The 25,498-nt window shown below is 38.2% G+C and overlaps 1 protein-coding gene across 4 annotated transcripts in view; it reads right to left on the reverse strand.

Annotated features, from left to right (window-relative positions):
• LOC115448072 (E3 ubiquitin-protein ligase Ufd4) overlaps positions 1-25,498 on the reverse strand; it is a 47,479-nt gene that overhangs the window by 9,814 nt on the left and 12,167 nt on the right. The window contains exons 10-33 of one of the 4 annotated variants that reach the window (XM_037442326.1): positions 25,107-25,378; positions 23,473-23,637; positions 23,014-23,149; positions 22,623-22,887; positions 20,921-21,095; positions 20,594-20,815; positions 19,462-19,594; positions 19,162-19,292; positions 18,965-19,077; positions 13,448-13,577; positions 13,085-13,225; positions 12,709-12,907; positions 12,198-12,417; positions 11,366-11,665; positions 11,068-11,265; positions 10,729-10,967; positions 10,459-10,642; positions 8,522-8,660; positions 7,593-7,762; positions 5,897-6,031; positions 4,463-4,573; positions 4,145-4,257; positions 3,372-3,507; positions 323-445 (exon numbers count right to left, since the gene is read on the reverse strand). In XM_037442326.1, coding sequence (XP_037298223.1) covers positions 323-445; positions 3,372-3,507; positions 4,145-4,257; positions 4,463-4,573; positions 5,897-6,031; positions 7,593-7,762; positions 8,522-8,660; positions 10,459-10,642; positions 10,729-10,967; positions 11,068-11,265; positions 11,366-11,665; positions 12,198-12,417; positions 12,709-12,907; positions 13,085-13,225; positions 13,448-13,577; positions 18,965-19,077; positions 19,162-19,292; positions 19,462-19,594; positions 20,594-20,815; positions 20,921-21,095; positions 22,623-22,887; positions 23,014-23,149; positions 23,473-23,637; positions 25,107-25,378 — 4,150 coding nt within the window. Of the gene's footprint in view, positions 1-304; positions 446-3,371; positions 3,508-4,144; positions 4,258-4,462; positions 4,574-5,896; positions 6,032-7,592; positions 7,763-8,521; positions 8,661-10,458; positions 10,643-10,728; positions 10,968-11,067; positions 11,266-11,365; positions 11,666-12,197; positions 12,418-12,708; positions 12,908-13,084; positions 13,226-13,447; positions 13,578-18,964; positions 19,078-19,161; positions 19,293-19,461; positions 19,595-20,593; positions 20,816-20,920; positions 21,096-22,622; positions 22,888-23,013; positions 23,150-23,472; positions 23,638-25,106; positions 25,379-25,498 lie in introns of all 4 variants that reach the window. The other 3 variants (XM_037442325.1, XM_037442324.1, XM_037442327.1) reach the window with 3 other exon arrangements.

Here is a 25,498-nt window from a genome sequence, read left to right on the forward strand (position 1 = left end):
AACAATGCGTAAATAATTTTTTTATTGTTTTTATTTTTTTGAGTACATAAACAGTGGTGATAAATGTTAATAGCTATCTAAAAGGTAAGTAGTCAAAAAAGTTGTGTTTGAAAGTAACAAACAAAACTGCAAATATCGAAACACGTAAAATAACAAAACCCACGCTAGTATTGTTACTTGTTAATCATTTTTAAATCTCAAATATTAAAAATGACTTAGGCCCTGTTAGAACTTTATATATAATATTTAATGTTAGCAAATATAACTATACTAATACTACTTAAAAACAAAAAACAATAATCACCAAAAGTTTACTCACTACCTCCTGGTACGTTGACTCGTTCTCTTTGTCGCTATCGAGTGCGTCATCGCCTTCATCGTCGTCCTCTAATTCGGTCAGCAGCGCCGGCGCGCGACATGACTCCAGGAAATCTTCCAACGACACCTGAAGAATTACATAATACAGATCTCACATACCTGCAACTTCGAAAAAACAAGCCTGCCGGCCTAGCATGCGCACGACGACAAAATTTTGTGGACACTTTTTCTCGTGATTTTGTCGTTTATCTCTACCTATATATGTCTACCGACACTAACATGCGCGCTCATTTTCTCGACTTGTCACGAGAAAAGTAGAGAAAAATTAATGTTTTATTAATCTGTGGTATTTTTGTCTACAAACCCTAACATGAGCAAATAATTTTATCGTTTTTTGACACATGTAAACGAGATATTTGTCTTCTTTGATATTGTACGAAGAGATAAACCGAGAAAATTATCAATTTAATTTATTCGTTAAAACGCGATGGTGGTATCTTACTATAGTAAAATAATATCGATATACGACAAACGAGAGGCGTGTAAAGTGGAAAGAAGACATATTATACTTAATTGATTTATGATATCCCTTTGCTACAAAACGAATGGCATTGTATATTAAAGAAAAGTTTGCTCCCGATTTGGAGTCTCAAGCCAAAGACATAGCCATCCGTTTAAAGGTAATTGAATATATTTATTACATACTTAATTACATAAGTAGCTGAGTTTAATATCAATTGAAGTATTTTGATTTATAGATAATGGAATCATTTTTATTTTTTTTAGGTGAGACTCATGAATTTTACGTGCAAGGTATTAAGGTTAGGGCTCTTAGATTGTACCCATATAAAAATGTTACCTCCTAATGAGCCACAAAGTGCACAATATCAAAAAATGAGGAAGGATGCTTGCGACACCAAGGTTCAACTGGTAATGTACTATTTATTAATTATTAGAGTTAATAGAAATAAAAAATAAATGGACTTTGAGAAATATCTTCACAATTAATACATAGCGTGTTACCTTTCATAAAAATGAAATTAGTGTGCCAACTAATGAGGTAATAAGAGCTATTTAATCAGATTAATTGCAGTTTTAATTTTGTTTATTTTAATACTACAAATACAAATGAGTAACTTGGTTTACCATTATGTTTTGCAAAACTAGTACCTAAATATATGTTACCAAAAAAATGTCACATTATGGATTGAAACAGCAAAACTCTTAATGTGAATGCCAGGTATCGGAGAAGATACTATTACTATGCAACTTAACAATATAAACAAACAATATCTTGCTTTATTTCTTTATTAAAAACTTCATTTACACTGATTGTATACTGATGGACTTAACAATAATGGATATATGGTTATACACTGTTTCAAATTGTTGTTTGACAATATTATTTTACCACTGGTACAACTTCACATTATATTACTATTGTTAAGTAACTGTAGGTAATGCAGTATTTTATGTTACAGTGTTCCAATGGAGGAAACTATTATAAATGACCATCATATGTGAGAAGAACCTGTACAGTTATCAGTACCTGCAAGTGTCTCACAAGCAGGATGACCTCAATTATAATAAATAGACATTTTCCTATGTAAATAATGTATATTTTATTATATTCACATTTTAAATATCAAGATAGTTTTCATTATTACAACAAAATCTTCTACACAAATTTAGGCAACAATAGAATATTTCATAAGAACTTGTTATACAACAAATTTCCTACAATTACTGTAATGAAATACTATGAACACTTACAAGAAACAGAAATTGCACTCTCAAGTAATTGCTGCAGTTTACTTATATTATTAATTTCCTAAACCAACAGAACAAGAACACAACAGAACAGAACCAAATTTCCTAACATACAGATGTTTTATCTAGTGTATAAATAAAGATACCTAACAAAATATATATACATGATATTAAGTATTTAAAAAATGTAGTTTTTCTTAAAAAAAACTGGTTATAAAAATACATATTTTCATTAAGGTATTAAGTTCAAACCGAGCAACTAAAAAACTTTGGGAGTAGTATTTGGTAAGCTCTTCAACATGGTGTTGACTGCTGGGCTGGGGACATTCCAATGAATGTAGAGGGTCTTGATTCACGGAACTAAAACAAAAAGGAAATATATACTTACTTCATATTTTAATAAACACTAATACTAAAAAACATCAATTACCATCGAATAAGAACAAACTTGAGCTTTGTGGCTGCAAAGTTCAACTTACAACATTGGTGTTTTGCTAATAAGGTTATTGTTTCACTATACTTACATCAATTGGGTATTTTGTGAGGCCCAAAGCCACAGCCATCTCTTTCCCGATTGGACTACTGATTCCATTAGCCATTATGGTACATCGTTCTCACGGCGGGGCGTAGTCACCCGAGGTAAAGTCCGGCTTGGGCACCATATACTCGTACAAATAATTGTCTTATTAGATTTTATTTGATTTGTGTCTTGTTACTTCGTACTCCAAAATAGGGCCAAGCTGTTATTTTGTGTTAGAATCCTTATTATATTGTACAATATTATTATTAATTTTGAATTTGTTTACGTATTTACGTTTTTTATTTACATTATGCTCTTTGTTATGACATAAACTGTCACATAAAAAGTCAAAAAAAACCTAATTGGATCATAGATCTATAAAAATTGAATGAACTAAAACCATTGTAGCTATATTAGAAAATAAAATGTTTAGAATATATATTTCAATGGGCAACATCGGTTTGTCTTCACGAGTAAACTTATGTCTTCAACGAGGAATTTGTCGATCGTGGTGCGCATGTTAGAGAAAACGAGATATTAATCGACATCGACAATTTGTCTACTCTCGTTCTCGAGATATCTCGTGATGCGCATGCTAGGCCGGCAGATCAACGCATGCTAATAATGGAACATGAAATAAAGGCACATTAAATTTCACCAAATTTATGTACTTGAACCACTCGTTACTAGCATCCTTTTAAGATGTCTGCCTTCACACATTCTTGTAAAATGTAATAGAATGATGTAGTGGATGTACTGGTACCTGCTCGCTCTCGCTGGAGGTGGAGGTGAGAGAGAGCGTGAGAGCGTTCTGTGCGTTGGGCGCGAGCGAGGGGTAGCTCTGCGCGGCGGACAGCAGGCCGCCGGGGAAGTTGCTGGACAGCGCGAGGCGCACCAGGCTGCACACCAGTACACGGTATATTCCGATGCGCGGAACGCAATATTAACTTCCAGCTGCACTCGTTCTATCTTTAGCTCAGTCAAGCTCCATAGTTTGTTATTTTTTTTATTTATTGTTTCGGTATGCTATTATCAAAAATATTCCTTGCAACTATAGCGAGAAAAATTCTCCGGCATTTATATAAAATAACTATAATTTACTTTTTACTAAATCAAGATAAAATCTGATATAAAAAACATGAAAAGGTGATTTGTGTTACAATTTTTTTTTTAAATTCTACAACTAAAGCAAAATAGTGTTTCATAATGTTATGAAATATTTAGATATAAACATTATAGGTAGTTAAAGAAATTTAAATTGAACTAAAATATTATATTGACTTGATTGTACCTGCACAGACTAGTTTGAATTTAATATTAAAAATTAATTGAGACTATACAGAATTTGCACTTCAATAACATATTTTATATATCTATGTAATTAATACTTAAAAATAATTGTAGGAGTATATGTAGTGAAACTTATGAGAAATTTAGAACGAGGTAATAATAGATGTAAGAAGCGTTTGTCACTTCTTACATTCCTGTAAAAGAGCACCAACTGCCTTAAATCTGTTCATGACATAGCTATATTACCTCGGGAAAAGACTTGTCGAATGATTTGCTCGATTCGCTCGCTGTTGATTGTTGCCACGTCCGGCCGTAACACCTCGGCCCACTCCCAAGGACTCTAACAAACGTGCTGCACCCTGTCCCAAAGAAAAGCATTATTCGACTTTCATTTCACAACAATCGTGATTAAATATTCGTTACATAAACACAGAGCCAGAATTGTGTTTTCAAATAATACAAAAGCTTTAATTATGAAGTTTGTATGCTTTACATTGTGGTAGCTAGTAACAAGGTTTTTCATGCGGCCTTCGAGAACTAAGTAATAACATATCGTAATGTTACCTGTTGAGTTAAATCTGGCTCACTGGCACTCATCGTGCCTGTGCCACCGCCAGACTGACCGTCCTTCTTGTGGTCGCCGTATTGACCTTCGCCGCTATCGTTGTCTTCACACTGCACAAACAATGATAATTTATATGCCATATGAATTACACTGGTCTAAAAATATTGACTTTGAAAAAGTATTCTTGAAGAGTTTTTTTATTATATATATAAGTAGCTGTCAGTTATTATCGTTCCCGGATATACAGGGCAAAAAAAAACATTCGATTCTTAGACAAAATTTTTCGTCAATTTTATATTTTTAAGAACATTTAATTTCGAAAAAGTAAATTTTAGTGTAATTTTTAAGTAAAACAAAATTACAAAAATTTCGAAAACGGAGGTCTTTAAAATTAATATCAATAAGCTTGTGATTAAGAATTCTATTCAAATATACGGGGTGTTCCAGAAAGTAGTGTCAAGCGGCGGTCCAGAGGTAGAGCACCCCTTGAGGTATCCGAATCACCCCCATGTATGTTCCACGATTTTTTATAGTTTTCGAGTTATGAATATTTTTCTGATATTTGAGAATTTTCGATTTGAATGATTAAATGTTTTCTTTTTAAAAAAGTAGAAGACTTAGTCCAGATTTTTTTATTGCAACAAAATTTTCATTAGTTGTACCTTTATGCTTAAAACAATCAGCTTCGTAACTTTAATAAAAATTATGAAAATGTTGGTGTAAAGTGAAAAACTTACGTTCTATGAATTATGACCTCAATTTTCCACTTTAAATTAAAAAACTAAACAGGTGACTTTGTGGTTCTAAGGTAGGTCAAAAACTTCTCCAGACTCTCAACTTACATATTCATTAAAAAAATATAGTCCTTCATGGGGGCTATTTTGGCTAAAATCAGCCTTAAAACAGCAAGGTAGAAAATTTTTAAAATTTGCAATCAGATTACAATTATTTTTTGTGACGCCTCATCATTCCTAAGGTTATTTAGAATAATATTCATAACTCGAAAACTATGAAAAATCGCGGAACATACATGGTGGTGATTCGGATACCCCAAGGGGTGCTCTACCTCTGGACCTCCGCTTGACACTACTTTCTGGGACACTCTGTATATTGTATAAATTCTCTTGGTTAAAATTTATGTCACATAAAAAAAAAAACATTTTTAGGCATTTGCTTCTTCTACGTATCAACTCGTATTCAATATGGGTAGACAAACAGAAATAAGTTAAAATGATATGAAATACTTTTTCACGATAGACCATTGTTATGAGAATAACTAACATATTTGAACAACCATAACGAAATACAGTAATTAAAAATATTTCCTCAACTTACTGATATATTATGTATTACTTTTAGCTCGATAACAATAACACTGCAGGCAAAATTACAGGTGAGTTATTAAACTAATAGCATAACCTGACACCTGATACCTGTATATGTAGTCGATTGGCATTAGTCTGCAAGGTATGCAGCAGAGAAGCCGGTAGAATGAGCAAGTCGCTGGACAAGAGCGCGTTGGCGCTGTTGCGCGCCGCGTCGCCCTCCGTGCGGCGCGCCCCGCTCTCCTGCGCACACGCGCCGCGTCAACGCGACCTCGCGCACCGCCGCGCACCGCCGCGCACCGCCGCGCACCGCGCCGGGACCGACCAGCGAAATGGACACACGTCTAACGCGACACTATTATCTACGCTTCGTATTTATGTCGTATTATACATTCGCACTTTACTTAAAGTAAAGTCGTTTCTGCAACACCACTGTTACAGGGTATTTGTACCCACCTCACATAGAAGTGGATGTCTATTTCGCTAATCGGTCTCTTTTTAACACACTCCCTAATATTCTCCACTCTACATAATTACCGTACCAAAGGATATATAAACTGTTAGTTAATTTTGGTCACTATTAGTCACATTATGCAATATTACTTTACGAATTAGTAAAATTTACAATATTAGTAATGTAAGACAAATTTATAATAAACACGTCATTTTTAAATAGAGCCCCCGTTGCGCTCAAATAAGTAGTTTATAATAAATTCTGTTGTTAAACATATTCATATAAACATTATATTTAAAAATATACCCATCTTTACATAAATGTATTATATAGTGACTGAAGGCTACATTACATACAGTTAATAAACATTATTGTGCAGGACGCACATATTAAGAACGAGATAGCGCACTCACGCATGCGCAGTAGGTGTGTCGAGCGAAACCACACACCCAGAGAGGGATACACAATGCGCCCGCGCACGTGCGCGTGACTGTTTTTTAGTGTTATGTAACAAAGTGATCTCACAACAGATATTGAAGTAACAGTGTAGAGACTTTATACGGACATAGTTTAAGCTTTTACCTACCCCGTACCGTAAACGGGGACATGATATGTAAACTAATTTTGTAGAAAATAGTGTTTTTAGGGCTTTAGTGCGTCGATTATTGGTATTTTTTGTAAGTTTTGTGGATTTAACTTTTTACGTATCGCACATAGGCGTATTGTTTTTATGTATTCTTATAGGGATTCAAATTGCCTATAAAACGGTGTAACATTCGTGTAGGGCACTCAAGAGGTCCGAGCTTTGTTTGTGAAATAGTGTAAACTAGGAAGTGAAAATGAGGCTTCGAAAAGGCTCTATTTGCGGCTCTCCCTACGGGATAGCCTTGACATATATAAGTGGCTACAATTTTGTCATTCAGCAGTTCGGTCCAGTACAGTTCAGTTCGAGTTAACAACACAAGAAAAGGAATAAATCAAGAAAAAGGAAGCCAGCAACCAGGAAAACACAATGAAAATAGTGCGAGAGAGAGAGAGAGCGACGTGCATGCCGCACCGCTCACGCCGCACTACTGCACGTATGCCGCTACAGTGTCCGCCGGAACAATCAAGATAGTGAATCATTATAATCGAAATTGGTGTTAATATATGATTGATAAAACCTCCCGTGCCTTATTAATTGGCATTGCCACCTCCCCTCACGCAATCCACCACTCTTTATGGGGACGGAAAAGCTCTCTGTTGCGATCCTAGCCCCCATAATTATAGAAGTTTAAGGCGAGCAATATATTATAACTATTGATGAGTGTAACTAGTAGACAATAAATCCTTTATAGTAAATTATCTCACCTCCTGTGCATTTGTCTCCAGAGCTGGTTCTTTGGCTGGGTATGGTTTGGTGATGTCTGTTATACTGGTTGGGCCCATCTCCATGTTGGTGAATGAAGTGTTGCCCAGATCTGCCATACAATTGTTACTCTCCGCACCAAGAGTCAATGACTCTACTATTGTTGCCAGATCTGCGATATATATAAAGCAGATTAAAACGATATTTTAACAAAAAAAAATACAATCATAATGTTTTTATAGCATTACATCATTATGTATAACTAAATATTAATTCAGAATATTTTTTTTTCTTTTTTGTGCACTAGCCAAATTTTATTAATTCTATATAATATTCTAGGGCCGTGCCTAGGGTAGTACTAATTATCTATATCCAAATGACGTCTGGTGGTCCAATCACTAAGCACTAAACTTCACAAGATCACCCGCTGTGTTAAACTAATAAGATTACCTAAAACTTAAGTACAATCGCTCCAGACGATATATACACACATTTTTATATACATGGGGCTTTCCTTGTCGAAGAGTAAAATTGGGGAATTATTCAACTTCTACAATGATCTCGAGTTTAGTACTAAATAATAGATAGGTAAACACTTATAATTTACTAGTAGCTCCGCTCGCGTGAAAAAGTTTTTTCGGGATGAATATTCTCCCTGGACAAAAGTTGTCTATAGCATTCATGAGTAATGTAACTTCTTATTAATGAAAAACATTAAAGTCGATTTAGTAGTTCCTGAGATTAGCGTGTCGAAACTAACAAACAAATAATCTCTTCCGCTTTTTATAATAGTATAGATTAATCAGTTACACAAAACGTTACTAAATATTTTTGTTACTGTAGTTTCTACAAAAAAAACACTCCACCAGTCATATGTGATTCACGATGCCCCACATACATTGATAGATTGTGAAAGAAATGCTATCCATACCTGAATTAATGTGGTGAGTTGAATTGTTTATAGCAGAGAGATCAGTGGCGTGGGTTCTCGGTCGTGACATGTTGCTTGGCATCTCTTCGCTCGAAATATTATCTGCCGAAGAAGCTTGTTCCGTCGATGCCACGGACACCTACACAATGTTATTATAAGTAACTAGCTTTTGCCCGCGGCTCCTCCCGCGTTTTAAAGTTTTTCAGGCTAAAGTTTTCCGTTATAAAAATAGTAGTTTGCCGGGAGCCTATGTTCTTCCCAGGGTCTCAAACTGTCTCCATACCAAATTTCATCTGAATACGTTGGGTAGTTTTTGAGTTTAACACGTTCAGGCAGACAGATGCAGCGGGGGACTTTGTTTAATAATATATTTTTTAAAACTTTTTAAGAGGAACAATCCCGTCATACATCATTATTGCATAACTTTAACCGTTTACGCAGCGCACGTAACGGAAGCTCTCAAAACTAATAATTTTTCCCCGTTTTTGCAACATGTTTCATTACTGCTCCGCTCCTATTGGTCATAGCGTGATGATATATAGCCTATAGCACTCCACGAACAAAGGGCTATCCAACGCAAAAGAATTTTTCAGTTTGGACCAGTAGTTCCTGAGATTAGCCATTACTGCTCCGCTCCTATTGGGTATAGCGTGATGATATATAGCCTATAGCACTCCACGAACAAAGAGCTATCCAACGCAAAAATATTTTTTCAGTTTGGACCGGTAGTTCCTGAGATTAGCCATTACTGCTCCGCTCCTATTGGGTATAGCGTGATGATATATAGCCTATAGCACTCCACGAACAAAGGGCTATCCAACGCAAAAATATTTTTTCAGTTTGGACCGGTAGTTCCTGAGATTAGCGCGTTCAAACAAACAAACAAACAAACAAACTCTTCAGCTTTATATAATAGTACTAGCTTTTGCCCGCGGCTCCACCCGCGTTATAAAGTTTTTCAGGCTAAAGTATTCCGTTATAAAAGTAGTAGTTTCCCGGGAGCCTATGTTCTTCCCAGGGTCTCAAACTGTCTCCATACCAAATTTCATCTTAATACGTTGGATAGTTTTTGAGTTTAACATGTTTAGGCAGACGGATGCAGCGGGGGACTTTGTTTTATAATATATTTTTTAGAACTTTTTAAGAGGAACAATCCCGTCATACATCATTGTTGCATAACTTTAACCGTTTACGCAGCGCACGCAACGGACGCTCTCAAAACTAATAAATTGTCCCCGTTTTTGCAACATGTTTCATTACTGCTCCGCTCCTATTGGTCATAGCGTGATGATATATAACTAAGACCACTCCACAAACAAAGGGCTATCCAACGCAAAAAATATTTTTTCAATTTGGACAAGTAGTTCCTGAGATTAGCTTTTACTGCTCTGCTCCTAATGGGTATAGCGTGATGATATATATATAGCCTATAGTACTCCACGAACAAAGGGCTATCCAACGCAAAAAGAATTTTTCAGTTTGGACCGGTATTTCCTGAGATTAGCCATTACTGCTCCGCTCCTATTCGGTATAGCGTGATGATATACAGCCTATAGCACTCCACGAACAAATGGCTATCCAACGCAAAAAGAATTTTTCAGTTTGGACCGGTATTTCCTGAGATTGGCCATTACTGCTCCGCTCCTATTGGGTATAGCGTGATGATATATAGCCTATAGCACTCCACGAACAAAGGGCTATCCAACGCAAAAAGAATTTTTCAGTTTGGACCGGTAGTTCCTGAGATTAGCGCGTTCAAACAAACAAACAAACAAACAAACAAACAAACAAACTCTTCAGCTTTATATAATAGTATAGATAGATAGATAATCAGACGTCCTGCACCACATGTATAATAAAAAAAGTAACGTTTCAATAGTACAAGGTCGAAAAATTCTTAAAACGTACTAAATTCTATTCGATGAGAGTTATTTTACCTGCTGGTCAATGGCAGTTGCATCTGGCAGACTGGGGGTGGAGTGACTCTTGCGGCCGTGTTTCGCGCCTTCAACGGCGGTTACGCCTCCTGTGCCGCCCACACCCGCCGCACCGCTTACTACTTTCAAATCGAACTTGCCCTCTGCACCCATTCGATACGAATTACGACCGCCGTGATCCCACCTGCAGCAACATTTGGTGAAACCAAACTAATGGGTATAAATAAAAAATAAAATGGGCATAAATATGAATAAGATCGTCGATCGCACCTAACGTCAACCCAGCCATTATGCAGGTCGGAGGTGACGGTGCCGAGCGCCGGGTGTGGCCCGTCCTGGTCGCGCCACTTCCAGTCGGGGCCGCGCACGACGCGCGCGCCCGCGCACAGCCCGCGCGCGCCCCGCGACCAGCGCCGGCCGCGCGCCGCACCGCCGCTCGCGCCTGCGCCCGCCGCCGCCCCGGCCGTCGCTCCGCACTGCCGCGGGGGTGTCTCTGATACCCCCACAACCTATACCATTTCAATTATTACCGATAAAAGCATAAGCCTACTTACAACTTTATATTATGATGAATAGCTTGACAATAATAGAAAAAATAGTCCTACATACCTTCCCGTACAACTCGAGACCTGACAACGACAAATAGTGACTCTGTCCGCTGGCATTCTTGCCGTTCTGCTGTATACGCAGATATCTATAGGGTACATCGGCGCGCAAACGCCATGTAGCTGTGCTGCCCGGCTCGTGCAGCGCCTGCTCGTCCGTGTGCGACGCCAGCGTGCTCCAAGTCACGCCGTCAGTCGACATCTAACGAACAATCACTTTTTATTTATAATTCACCAATATTACTAATCTAACAGGGACTAGTAAGACCATAATGATAATAATAATATGAACATTATCTTACTTGGAACAGCCAGTTTCTGAGCGCAGATCGGCCATAACCTCGTGCATGGCGTAACGTATACGCCATGGGTATGATTTCGAGTCCGAGGTCGAGCGCTATGAAGGCGCGCCTGTCGTCGTTGGTGTGCACGTTGAGCGGCTCGGGGGAGCGCGACAGGGCGTCCTCGGCGCGGCCGTAGGGCAGCTGGCGGCCGTCCGAGGACCACACGCTCACGAGCCCGTGCGCGCCCGGGTTCACCCACTCACACGTGCCGGCGTTACTGCCGATGAAATATAGCACGCCGTTCTCGTCGAAGTCATGCTGCAATAAATGTACACAAAATATACCAACTAGAAATATTACGGTAAGCTTCGTAAGATTTATTAGTCACAAGTGTTTTCCAAAACTGTTATATGATGGCTATATACTGCATTACCACCTATTTTCATATTAGAATCGATTCGTAAAAAGTGGTCCACTAGAAAGTATTACATACTAATAGTCTACCTTAAAAACATTGGATTATTGCTCATTGAGTTTAAAAAACTATATTCTTTTTCAATTTATTATTAGTTTGTTGTTTCGTATTGAGTATCATTTTATAGACTCAGAAATATTTTGAAAGATTTGCATACATAAATATACGGGGGTGCAAAGGGCGATCGAGTGCCGAGGGTTGGCGAGATGGCGGCCCCCTTTCAACCGTAAGTCTACGTGACTCGCGGCGTACGGGCCGCGTACCGGCCGGAAATCAGGCCTCGAGCCACTTGCACCCCTCTCACAAATTATCTTTAGATCTACAACTTTATGCTTAATTATTTGTTGCTACCACATATAATAAATAAAAACTCACGTCGTAAGTGAACGTGATAGGTGCCTCGTTCTTAATTTTTTGCACGAAATTAAACGTGGAGCGCTCCATGTCGTACCACTGTCGAGCGACGGACCTCGCGAGGAACCTCTCGAGCTGACGCACCGTCGTCAAAGCTTCCACCTTGAGATTCCGCCCGGAGTTATTACTGTTATTGGTGTTCTCATCTGTTGCGTCATCGCTCGCACGCTCCACTCGCAACCTACATAATATTATAAGCCAGACATAAATGTTTGCTGCGTTAATTACTTCAACAATACAGACATACAACATTCAATGTCATGCCTAAGTGAGGTGACGGATCATGAGAACTTAGGTCCAAATGTAATAACCTATAGGATGTAATTTTCTGGCCTCACTTGATTAGTACTAAATCAATTTGCTTGGGCAGAAAATAACATGTTACCAGCTGCCTACTCATTATTCGGAGATTACTTATTGAGTCACCAAGACATATAAATATTATGATGGTTATATTCTAGATGCTCTTTACCTAATCCTCTTAGTGAGGTGGTGTAAGGAGCCGGCGGCGGGCGGCGGCGCGTCGGCGGCGGGCGCCAGCACCGGCAGCCGCTCCACGCTCTCGAGCACGGCCACCAGCTTGCACACGAGCACGGCGCCGGCGCGCCCCTCCTCCTGCGACAACCACTCGCGCACCAGGCGTTCGCGTTCCGCTGCTTGTCCGGGCACATCTGCACAACACACACGCACATTACTCACAAACCTAACAGACCACTCTGATTATTTTCGCATTTTTTCAATTACCGACAGTATTATTATTTGCCGATCAACCATTCATTCGGTTCATTAGATTTAGAATATATCTTTCTTACAATTTTCCAATTAGAATTGATTGATCAAATATTTACCATTTGCTTGCGGTGAGAGGACCTGTAGCATGGCCGGCGCGAGACCTGATGACTGTAATTCGTATGCAGATAAGTGCTCGTCGCCGCACAAAAGTTCAGCGAGTTGGTCAAGGGACTTGCTCAAATCCTGTTGCCAATCCTCTGAAATAATATTATGAATAAAACACAATTTTCAGTAGTACTATAAAATATTATATAAAAATAAGGATTGCTTCTTCAATTGTCAGTCAATTTCATAAGACAATCAATATTGACAAGTTAGCTATAGAAATAATGTGAAAAAGACAATAAACAATAGCTCCGTAAAAGGCAAAGTTATGTGTTTACTACGCATTTGAGAGAAGCAAAAGGGATGGTACGCACTGGAGGGCTGCGTGGCGAGGCGCTGCAGGCGCGCGAGCAGCGCGCGCAGGCGGGCCACGGGCGCGCGCGGCTGGCGCGTGGCGGCGCTCGCCAGGTGCCGCGCGTACAGCGCGCGCGCGCGGGCGCTCACCTGCATACAAACACACACGTATCACAATTTCTATTTGTAGCCCCTCACTATAAGAATAACTTCGTTTCATATCGTCGGCTAAGAGTGCTGAGCTGCTAACTCCATTTTTACCGAAAATGAGGTTTTGATATCATCAGATAGAGCGAGAAAAACTCTACAGAATCGTAAAACATACCAAGTGCCTTTAACACACGACAATGTCACTTTTTGAGCCTCAATAATATCTGACAACTCCTTGAATGTGAAATTAACTCGCGTAAAACTTGCTAACTCCCTCATTTGGCGCCATTTTGTGGGCAAATGTGTAGCTCAAATTCCCGGGGCATGGCATCATAACTACTATATGAAGAAGAACTACAATTTTACTTCGTGTGTGATATTATTGAACAATGGTGATACTTGTTTTTTAATTTTTCTATGTTTATTTTGTCTTTTGAATTGTGTTAATACATAAAAGCTTAAAATTTGGCATCCTCTTGCTAGGCCTCGGAGTTAGCTCGATTTATTTCTTAGAAATAAGTCATTTAAAGGAGTTAGACATAATTATTTTTTGCAATTCAATACCCTTCTGTGCTTTAATAACACTTTTGTACATGTTTTAACTCAAAAACATAGGTAATACTTATGTTATTTATATCATGAATTATATATAGTTGGTATCCACGGTTAAGAGAGAAAATTTGCGTAGCCAAGTAATACAGTAAAGGGTAGCCGAGTCATACTGCGTTGTAAATATATAAATATAAAATTTACAAATAAATCAGCAAATTATGGGTATTTTATATCGCTATATCCAGCGATAAACATTGCACATTGATTGATTGTTGGTGAAATCTTTGGGAAAGTATTTCTGTAGCCAGTGATAGTTCTGTTTATTTTAATCAAAATAAAAGACCCCAACTTTCAAAAGTACGATGGCATCCATAAACAACGAGGGAATCCTTTACGAAGTCAGTCACTCGAAATTTTCTACAATGTTTATACATATTTTGTAACCTAAGCCGACAGATTAAAAAAAATAACGATTAAAATGTAAATAATTATCGTAAAAAGCAACAAGAACGAGTGGCAAATGCCACTGGAAATTTAAGGAGAACTTTGAAAAATATATTAAACGAATTCGGAACTGAAACACAGGTTAACAGAATTTTCAGTGGATAAGTTACTTGCTGAACACGGGCACACTATGTTGTGACTGCAACCTTATCAACCGGATTTTAATCCAAATTAAAATATGTGGTCTCGACTGAAAGGCTATGTAGCCGCTAGAAACAAGGATATGAATTAGATTACAGTAAAAACAATATTCATTGAAAAATAATATTACCGGGGCTGAAGAATGGAAATAGGTTTGCGATCATGCAATCAAATACGAGAACAAATATCTAAGAATTTAACACGACGTAGATGATCTTACACTGATAAACTAGTAAATAATATGGCCGATAGTGACAGTGATATTGAACTCTTTGAGAGCAAAGATATTTAATTCGCGAGACAGGGGGATGGCATATCCCCAAAACTGTTCAAAAGCGTACTGTAGGATTTGTTCATAACTCTGGACTGAACAGGTATGGCCATTAATATAAATGGTGATTACATCTCGCACTTGCAATTCGCAGACGACATAGTGATAATGGCAGAAACACTGGAAGAGCTGCAACAGATTCTGTGTTCAGCCTAGCATCCGCCTCACAGCGAATAAGTCTAACAATGAATCTTCATAAGACAAAAGTTATGAACAAGGACCTTTATATCGTTGTCAATGGCCATCTTCTCAAAGTTGTTTCCGAATAATCTTACCATGGGCAGATTCTGCAATTAGAAACAAACAGTTTTGAGAAGGAGGTTAAAAGGAGATTCCAGCTGGGCTGGGCCGCATTTGGTAAACTACGTCGGGTTTTCACGTGGTTTCTACCGCAATGTCTGAATATTAAGGTTTTCTGCCAATGCGTCCTACCTGTCATAACCTAAGGTGCCGAAACGTGAATGCTCAAAGTGTCTGGTCCACCAGTCTAGGGTCGCTCAGCGGGCTATGGAACGTGCTATGCTTGGAGTTTCTCTGAAAAATAAACTTCATAACGAAGTCGTCCGTCAGTGAAACAATGTCACCGACATAGCAGACAGGATTAGCAAACTAAAGTATCAGTGGGCAGGGCATATCTGTCGAAGAACCAATAACTGATGGGGTAAACGTGTTCTTGAGTGGAGACCACGACTCGGCAACAGTGGCGAAGGGTGAAAATTTTCAAAAGGTAACCCGAGGAAATATATTTTTCTACAGTTAACATGTAATACGCTGTTCACAATAAATTAAAATCAGTAAAATATCATAATATACTAACCCCCTTATTCATAAACGTTTTTTATCGAAGGATTGAGCATTGCTTTGATAACAAGTCTGTTTTTCAGCTTTGTTTATCTGACAGCTTACTATTAGTTCAGCTTTGTTTACCTGACAGACAATTAGATTCAAGTTGTATCTCAATATTAGCCAATCACAACGTCCCTATGAACGCACTGCGAAGGCTGCCATGCCGTCGTGCGCTAAGAAACAGACTTGTTATCATAGCAATGCTCCGTCATTAGATAAAAAACGTTTATGAATATGGGGGTTAGTCTGGCCATAAATACTGTTACACTTAATTATAAAAAAATATTACATTTGAATTTCGAATCTGTCATTTTTATACGATTGTTCATTGTGTTTTCTCATTTTGGCGCCAATACATTGTAAAATATTTTGCGATATTAAAATGGTGTGGGGTGATAAAGAGAACCGAATCGCTGTGATAGCATTACACAAAGTAGGTATGGAGCCAAATGCAATTTTTAAAACTCTCCATACACTTGGTATTAGTAAAATGTTTGTGTACCGGGCTATTAATAGGTACAATGAGACCTCCTCTGTTTGTGACAGAAAAAGATCTGGCCGTCCACGTAGTGTTCGTACGAAAAAGGTGGTCAAAGCAGTAAGGGAAAGAATTCGAAGAAATCCTGTCCGAAAGCAAAAGATTTTATCTCGGGAAATGAAGATAGCACCTAGAACCATGTCGCGTATTTTAAAAGATGACTTAGGACTTGCAGCCTATAAGAGACGCACTGGCCATTTCTTAACTGATAATTTAAAGAAGAATAGGGTGGTAAAATCGAAACAACTACTGAAGCGGTACGCAAAGGGAGGTCACAGAAAAATTTTGTTTACGGATGAGAAAATTTTTACAATTGAGCAACATTTTAACAAACAAAATGACCGTATTTATGCTCAAAGCTCTAAGGAAGCTTCCCAATTAGTCGACAGAGTGCAACGTGGACATTATCCGACTTCAGTGATGGTTTGGTGGGGTGTTAGCTATGAAGGAGTGACTGAGCCATATTTTTGTGAAAAAGGTATCAAAACATCGGCACAAGTGTATCAAGATACCATTCTTGAGAAGGTAGTTAAGCCCCTTAACATCACCATGTTCAATAACCAAGTATGGTCCTTCCAGCAAGACTCGGCGCCGGGTCATAAAGCTCGGTCCACGCAGTCTTGGTTGGAATCGAACGTTTCGGACTTCATCAGAGCTGAAGACTGGCCGTCGTCTAGTCCCGATCTTAATCCGCTGGATTATGATTTGTGGTCAGTTTTAGAGAGTACAGCTTGCTCTAAACGCCATGATAATTTGGAGTCCCTAAAACAATCTATACGATTGGCAGTGAAGAATTTTCCCATGGAAAGAGTGCGTGCTTCTATTGATAACTGGCCTCATCGTTTAAAGGACTGTATTGCAGCCAATGGAGACCACTTCGAATAAGCTTTTTATATTTTTAATTGTTTTATATTTATGTATTAAACTGACACACTGTAAAAGTAATAAATGTTATTTGCAGTTAACAATTTTCTTTTTTCTTTATTACAATATTTATGGCAAGACTAGGTATAATAGTTTCCTACTAATATACACATTATTTCTAAACTCTAAATTTAACATATAATCACATATTTTGAACATAGGTACTTATTTAAAAGAGCCCAACAAAAATTAATAACCCACACTATACACAAACACTAATTATACATTCTAAATTATTAAAAAATTTCGCGCCAATGGCCCAACATGAAGCCGCAAATTCTCGGGTTACCCTGAAGTACACATACACGCACGCACACATGTATTTTTACGTCACTTCCAAAAGATTAGACAAAGACACCGTGCTGCGTGTGAAAGAGACAACAATATCGCGAAGGAAGCTATGCCCGGCCGGGTTCACTTCGAACACTATAAGGCGCGAGCACTGCGCGCGAGTTACGTACGATTTTTAAAGAATTAATATGAACTATGTACATACTGTAATCGTTGAAGTATTGATGTAATGAAATAAGTAGGTATAGGATGACTTGTTTGAATATACTATTATTATTCTAGTTAAGTATATAGTTATGTTTTTCATTTATTATTTTAAATTAATTTACAAAAGGTAACCCGGTAGGAATCGGCTTGTATGGACGCTTCGCCACTGCTCGGCAAACGTATTTGTAGGACGCCTTCAAGCAAGGTGGAGTGACGATCTACAAAAGGTCGCTGACAAGAACTGGATGCGACAGCCCGAAGACAGGGTAAAATGGCGCATATTTGGGGAGGCCTATGTATATCAGTGGACAAAGATATAGGCTGATGATGATGAGAATTTTGAGAATTTAGATGATTAAAAGTTTTCATTTAAATGTAATTTTAGCAATTATATGTATAATGAATAGTATTTAATATGTACGCTACATGACGAGTTACTTACCAAATTATGTAATCATGTTAAAACATTTTCTTTATTTTCCCTAATCAAAAAACAACACCTAAATATTTTAACAGCACGTAATAAACACGGGATTCTTAGTGTTTTGTAGATCCAAATGTCGATGTGCAATATTTATCGTCGAATACTTATAACGACTTGCAGGTGATAAAGCAGACGTTCCCATCCAATTTTTGACTTTTATGAAAGTTTTATTTCACTGCTAAACATAATTATTGAATAGGTACTAATAGTAATATGCATGTGTTTAATATATTTTTTTTATAAACGCATTCTACTTAAAATTTAAGATTATTTATTTAATGTGATAAAATGCTAACTCCAATTTAATAGCAATATAAATCTAATTTTCTAAAACGAAAAATGGCTAAGTCCATTTTTCTGTAATAATTCTTAATCATTTGATAGTTAATAGTTGTTTTGTGCAAATATATAAAACTTAAAGAAATATCTACCAACGGGATCTTCATTTTTTAGATGTTGTAAGAAATAAAATAATAATTCAGTTTTTTTTATCTTGTTACTAATTGTCTATTATGGAGTTAGCAGCTCAGCACTCTTAGCCGACGATATGATAAATAATTTTTTGTCACCTGGGACTTAAGCGCTTCAGTCTTGGCTGAAACCCGCAATCTGTTTTGATTCGGAGTCGTTGTATTGGTTGCGACAGGTCTTCGGTCCGCCCAACCACTCGCAAGCTCTGGTCCTGATAATCGTAAAAGAAAATGTTGGTTAAAAATATATAATACAAGTGAATATTCCATATATATACTCAGTATATTATAATTACCTAAAAATGTCTCGGCAGTAAACGAATGTCGAGTACCTCGGTTTGATTCAAATATAAAGCCAGGTAAATCTTCTCTCAATATCGTAGTTTGTTGTTGCCCATCAGTGTTGTGAATGTGAAGCTCTTTTTCCCTAAAACAGTTAACAGAGTTAATATTATACGAACGACAAAAAAAATATTATAAACATTGCTTTATAATACTACCGCCCGTATTCTTAGCACAGAGAAACAGACTTGTTATCACAGCTTGGCTCCGCCCTTAGATATAAAACGTCAATGAATGAAGGGGTATGTTCTTACTTCTTGCAAGATAATGACCAGTTTCCTAATATCAGCTTTGTCGGTCCAGGTTTTGACAGTATTGGTTGCGGAACTGAATTTTTCACTGACACCTTCGCTCTTTGGAGCTTATCGATGAACTCTCCGCGGTTTTCTATAACAAAAAGTGAATTTAACAAACACATCCAGCCATTTGCATATAATACCACAGAATAGGTAGCTCCGGACATTTCGTATTGAAGAAAAAAAAATTCCATTGTCTAGAAGCAAATTTTTAGTTCCTGACGCAAAAGGGCGGGCTGTATGCCTTTCTGGGCATCATAACTCCCACGAATGCGGTTTTTTTGTTTAAAAGCTGATCCAATCCAGATAGTTCTTAGCCATAATTTATGAAGATCTATTTAGGCACTTGAAGCAATTTAAAGAATTGTCAGCTCATTTAGTACTTTCACTTGTCTAATTTCAAATTTGGTATATGGTTATTTCAGTGGTATTTTTAAATTCATGGCAGCCTTGGACTGACGCTGCAGTATGAAGTAGTCTAAACAATACCTAAATCCTCAGCAAGCTACAATAGATATTGCGTGTTTGGGCTCGTAAAAATTTACAACATTTCAAAATATAAAAGTGCCTAAACAAAAATACCGTTTCTTAATTTTTCCGCTCTGAGTTCGATTATGTATTTTTAATATTTTTTTAATACTTAATTTCAAAGAAAAAAATTAAAAACCTGAAATAAAAAAAAAATTGGGTCTCATAATTTTAGGTCTATTTTCATAAAATATAAACATGATAATGAGTATGTTGAAAAAGTGAAATGTTGTCAATTGTCTCAATTATTACGTTTTATATAGGTGATAGTCGAGGCCCAGTGGTGAAACAAATGAAATAAAAAAAATTTAACACATATGTTTTTTTTTACTTATTGAAGGATTTTTTATGTCGGAGATTATTTATACAAAGCTTTATTATGAAACTATCTGAACGCCCAGACTTGGAAGAAATATTCAATAATATGTATCAAGAGATTGCTCTTACCAAAATATATATAAACACTATAGTAACAGCCTATATTTCAAAAATTGTGTCACATTTACTTTTTTATTCCTCTGTGTTTTTGTATTAAAAAACTGCAATAAAGTGATAAACTAACCGGTATTATCAGTTTGGTGTTCGGGACTGCCGCTGGAGTACATGGTGGCGAGCTTGCCGTCGAGCAGGAAGCGGAACCAGCCGTTGCTGCCGGTGCTGAGCTCGAGCGCAGCCGCGTCGCTCCACACGTACAGCGCGTCGCGGCCGCGGCACACCGCCCACTCGCCCCACGCGTACGCCACGCCGCTCGACAGGCACGACGCGTCCTCGCCGCCCGCACCTCCTGTCATACTGTACTTAGCACAACTAATCCTCACAACAATACACTTACAAAAAATTATCATCATACATTTTTATGATCAATGAACATAATATTAAGATTACTTACCCGAGGTCGTAGAATTATCCACTTCAGAAGATAAATTAGAGGCAGAAGCGGCGGCCAAAGCTTCCACTTTACCGAACACACCGAGTCGTGCAAATTGTTCCAAGTATATGTCAGAGGCCTTCACCATGAGCTCTTCTGCGATGCCTAGCACTATCAAGTGACCGTCATCGTCATCCTGCATAGAAAATATTATAATGGGTTAATCAAAGTATTTAAAAACCAAGTACCGTTTTTTTAAATTCTAATTTCAGTATTTAAAAATTCATAAATAATGGTTCTTACGCACAAATACAATAGCTGTTCTAAAAAATGTGACACCGAAGGGAAGCTGCTGAGTTGGTCAGAAAGCGATATTATTAAAGGTTCAGAGCATTTGAAACCAAATAGTTTTCAATTTTGTTATTTTTATTCCAAAGATCCCTCATTCCTCCTGTATTGTAAGGATATGGATAACCCATGATGGAATTATTTGATTCAACATTGTTTCATGGATTACTGCGAATTATAATCTGGCCAAGACTTTTATTTGATTAATAGCAAATATAGAACTAACTATTTTATATTATCCAAAGATCCCTCATTCTTCCTGTATTGTAAGGATATGGATAACCCATGATGCAATTATTTTGATTCAACATTGTTTCATGGATTATTACGAATTATAATCTGGCCAAGACTTTTATTTGATTAATAGCAAATATAGAACTAATTATTTTAGAGAAATTGAAGGCGGATCAAACAGACGCCGGATCGATCCAGTCCATAGAAAGATGTTATGTTAAATTAAGTTCTGTAAATAACAAAGATGTAAAACTGTAGGCATAAATCACATCATATACCGTTTACGACATTTTTAGACAACAAGGCAAGATTATAAACTACACACAAAGGAACTCGACAGGAGAGTGGCACATACTTGTTTGAAAACATATCTAATACAAATTAGCAATTGCAAACCAAAGTCCAAACACACAATACAAAACAGGATAGATTGATGCAAGTAAGTTTCGATGGTGTGATGTTTTACATAAATGCAATTCTGAGGGCAACAGGTGATGAAGATAGAAGTAGTCATATTGTCAACACCATTATTAGTTGATGGATATAAAAATTATGTACTTTTAAAAACTAAAAGCTGAACATCATTAACGACATTATCGTGTGATTAATTCATCACTTATTCATATTTATGTACAGACTTTCGATCTTGCCGTTAAAATTAAGGCCTTGCGGCTCTAAAAATTACGTGATGTAATTAATTAAAATAAAAAATATAAGATTATATATTTTTAGAGCCGCGGCGGCGCGTCAGAGTAGTCGCGAGGAGAGGTACGATCACACCATCGGAACATTACCGCTGGCGGGCGGATATAGCGGCTGCGCTGGTACCGCGGCTGCGGCCGCCGGCACACCCCAACCTCGCCCTGATTACACACATATTGATGATGCCACATCACTCACACTACGGTATTAAGCACATCACTACGGTACAGTGTCGGACGATACTATTAATAGCGTAAGCCATGTCATTTGTATAGTCGTCGGTTTCATAATATGGACGCAATATTACATGTTGTACGATCAAAATACATTACTACTACTCTCTTTTAATTTTAAAGTAATGTATAAAAAACATATTATACTGCATGGTGCATCCTTTCGTAAGTATAGTAAGTCGTTTTAGCTCGTTATCTGCACTTACCAGGTTGTCGAGCACGGCGGCGATGAGTTGCGTGAGCAGCGCGGCCGGTGAGGTGGCCGGCGAGGCGGCGGGCGAGGCGGCGGGCGAGGCGGACGGCGAGGCGGACGGCGAGCTGGCGGGCGGCGCAGGCGCAGCGCGGGACACGCGGCGCAGCAGCGCGGCGGGTGCGTAGTGCACCATCTTGCGCACGAGCGACAGGCACGCGCGCCGCACGCCCGCACCGCCCGCGCCCAGGTACCGCGCGCAGAACACCGGCACCAAGCGCCTGCACAGTTACATAAGCATAATATTATCATCTAGTAACACACGCAAATCTATGTAAATGATAAGTAATAATTAAAAAGAATAGTTCTTAAAAACAATAACCTATCTAACTGCTGGTATGACTTACTCCAGATACATTGCAGCCATTTCCTTGTCTCCTGTTTCTGGAAAGTCATCATCATTGGATGGTGAAGGTGAATCATTGTTGCCGACTACCAACCATTCGCCGGGACACTGCAATATTGCAGCAACTTCTCTGTGCCCTATAAATATTTCATAATAAGTATGGTCACAATCTCCAAATGCATATTCTGTGGAACAATATGATCAATTTAGCGAACCCTGATTCGAACGGTGTTACCTCTATACCTCAAATCCCTTTACCGCCCCCGCGGCACCCGTCGAGACGACTCGCAGCACATGCTCATGCGCATCCTTAGTAATTAACAGTTCCCGTATGCAATGCGTGTTCCGCGGTCGCCTAGTGCATAGGGCTCGTTTCGTAAATATCATTGTACATTTTCAATGAATTTAACTATATTTGAATAATTATCTCAATAATAAAAGATAAAAATAACATATGTACCTTGGTCGTGGCGTTCTCTCGCTTTATCAAGTGGGGTTTTTCCATCCTCATCACGAAGATCTGCATTGGCGCCGTATCGAAGAAGCACCTTAGCAATCGCGGGTCGGCCGAAGCACGCCGCATAGTGAAGGGACGAACTACGTTGACCACGATTCACATCAGCACCTGTACACAGAAATGATAATTGTACTCCGCCCCAGAGGTGGTTCATCCGAAAGAGCGCTGGTGCAGTGCACTCCCTCGAAAATTACATACTTAGCTAATCTAATAATTTATATATATTTATAATACATAAGATCCTTACATTACACTCTTTATATTTTACTATGCCTATAAAAAGTCTATTATATTACCTATATAGGTACATGTAGCGTCAATTTGTAACGAGTGGAGCGCCAGCGATTATGCTCCTATGAAACGAAGTTTAGTACGACTCTTAGTACTGTATTCAATGAGTACGAAAGAGAGAAATCGACTCGGGTTGACGAGTGAAACAAAAGATATCGTATGAGAAATTAGCGTAATCTGGAGCGCCGCTCACGCGTCACTTAGATGTCGTTCAGCCAGCCGTGCGCGCGCCGAGGAGATATCCTACTTATGCGCAGTTGTCGTTCTTATGTATACCAACAACTTCAAGCAAGCTCGTCGACTTCGTCAATTAATTTGCAGTTTTTTTTTTAAATAAGTATTAAAAAATAGTTTGTTCGCGATATTTTGTGTTGAAATGGAACAATACAGTATATCTTTTATTAAACAGTGTGAAAAGACTCTCGAAATGCGGCTCAATACAAATAAAATAAATAGTAAGCTCTAGTTTTTCAATAATTTTTTTGTGAACCCCCATCAAAAAATTTCACGAGCCTGCTCTGCTTCTGCTCCGTCCAATCTTTTATTGACCTTTTGACAGCTACTAATCAATTGGGGATGTATTAATGCGTTACCGATTCGATTTATTGTAACCATCAGTTTAATTTATGAAGAAGTTTTAATCGATTAAAAACATTAAAATATTATTTTGCCCAACATTTTGTATTGTTTCATAAACATCGAATCGTCCATACGTATCATCGTCGTACGTATCATCATTCCTACGTATACTATCGAATCTGCAAAATGCAATTTTGCAGATTCGATAGTATGCGTAGGGACTGTCGATATTTAAACGGTCCTTATTAAAATGAACTGCATTTATTTAGGGCAATAAGGATCGAAGTGCTTATCGCCATGGTAATAACCACTAAACAAGCGATGTATATTCGACCGTCGATATGTCAAAAGTTAAAGAAATTGTTGGACGAAGTAAAGTATTATGATGGTATAAGTCAGAATCAGGATGCCAATTTACATAAAAAATTGTGTATAAAATAGGAAGCCACACTTAATACTCTAGTGTAAGGAAGCTCATGTTGGTGTGTACATCATTGAAACATAAAGAATCCACTAGTTTTACAGGAGAACTGAGCATAATATGCAAGAAAAGTAAATCTCTGGGATCAACATACATATAAAGTGAGCATTCAATTGGTGAATAGGTGTAAAGAGCATAGAGTAGTCCAACTTTTATTTTCATGCTGTAAATCTACTAAAATTAAATATCTAAACGTGCTAACAAATAGTCTCATCACCACACGAACCTTTCTCACACAAGAACTCGACCATCTCCCTAGTGCCAAAAGCGGCGGCCCAATTGAGCAAAGTCTGTCCGACGTCGTCGGTGAAGTTGACGTCGACGGCGCCGCTGGTGACGGCGGCGAGCAGCGCGTCGGTGTCCTTGCCGCGGATGCAGTCGATGAGCTGCCGGTGCGACTTGTCGCCGCGCGCGCCGCCGCTGGAGCCCTCGCCGCCCGCGCCTGCGCCTGCGCCGCTGCTACTCGGGCCCGACCCGACGCCATTTCGACTTGAACCACTGTTGAAAATATATCATAACGTAGATATTGCTTAATGATTTCTTATGTTCGCGCGAAGGTTAGACATTAAAATAAACTATTTTACGGATTTTATAGCGTTTTTATTTTAAAATTCTAAT

This window comes from Manduca sexta, chromosome 24 (genome assembly GCF_014839805.1).
Source record: "Manduca sexta isolate Smith_Timp_Sample1 chromosome 24, JHU_Msex_v1.0, whole genome shotgun sequence".
Taxonomy (NCBI): Eukaryota; Metazoa; Arthropoda; class Insecta; order Lepidoptera; family Sphingidae; genus Manduca; species Manduca sexta.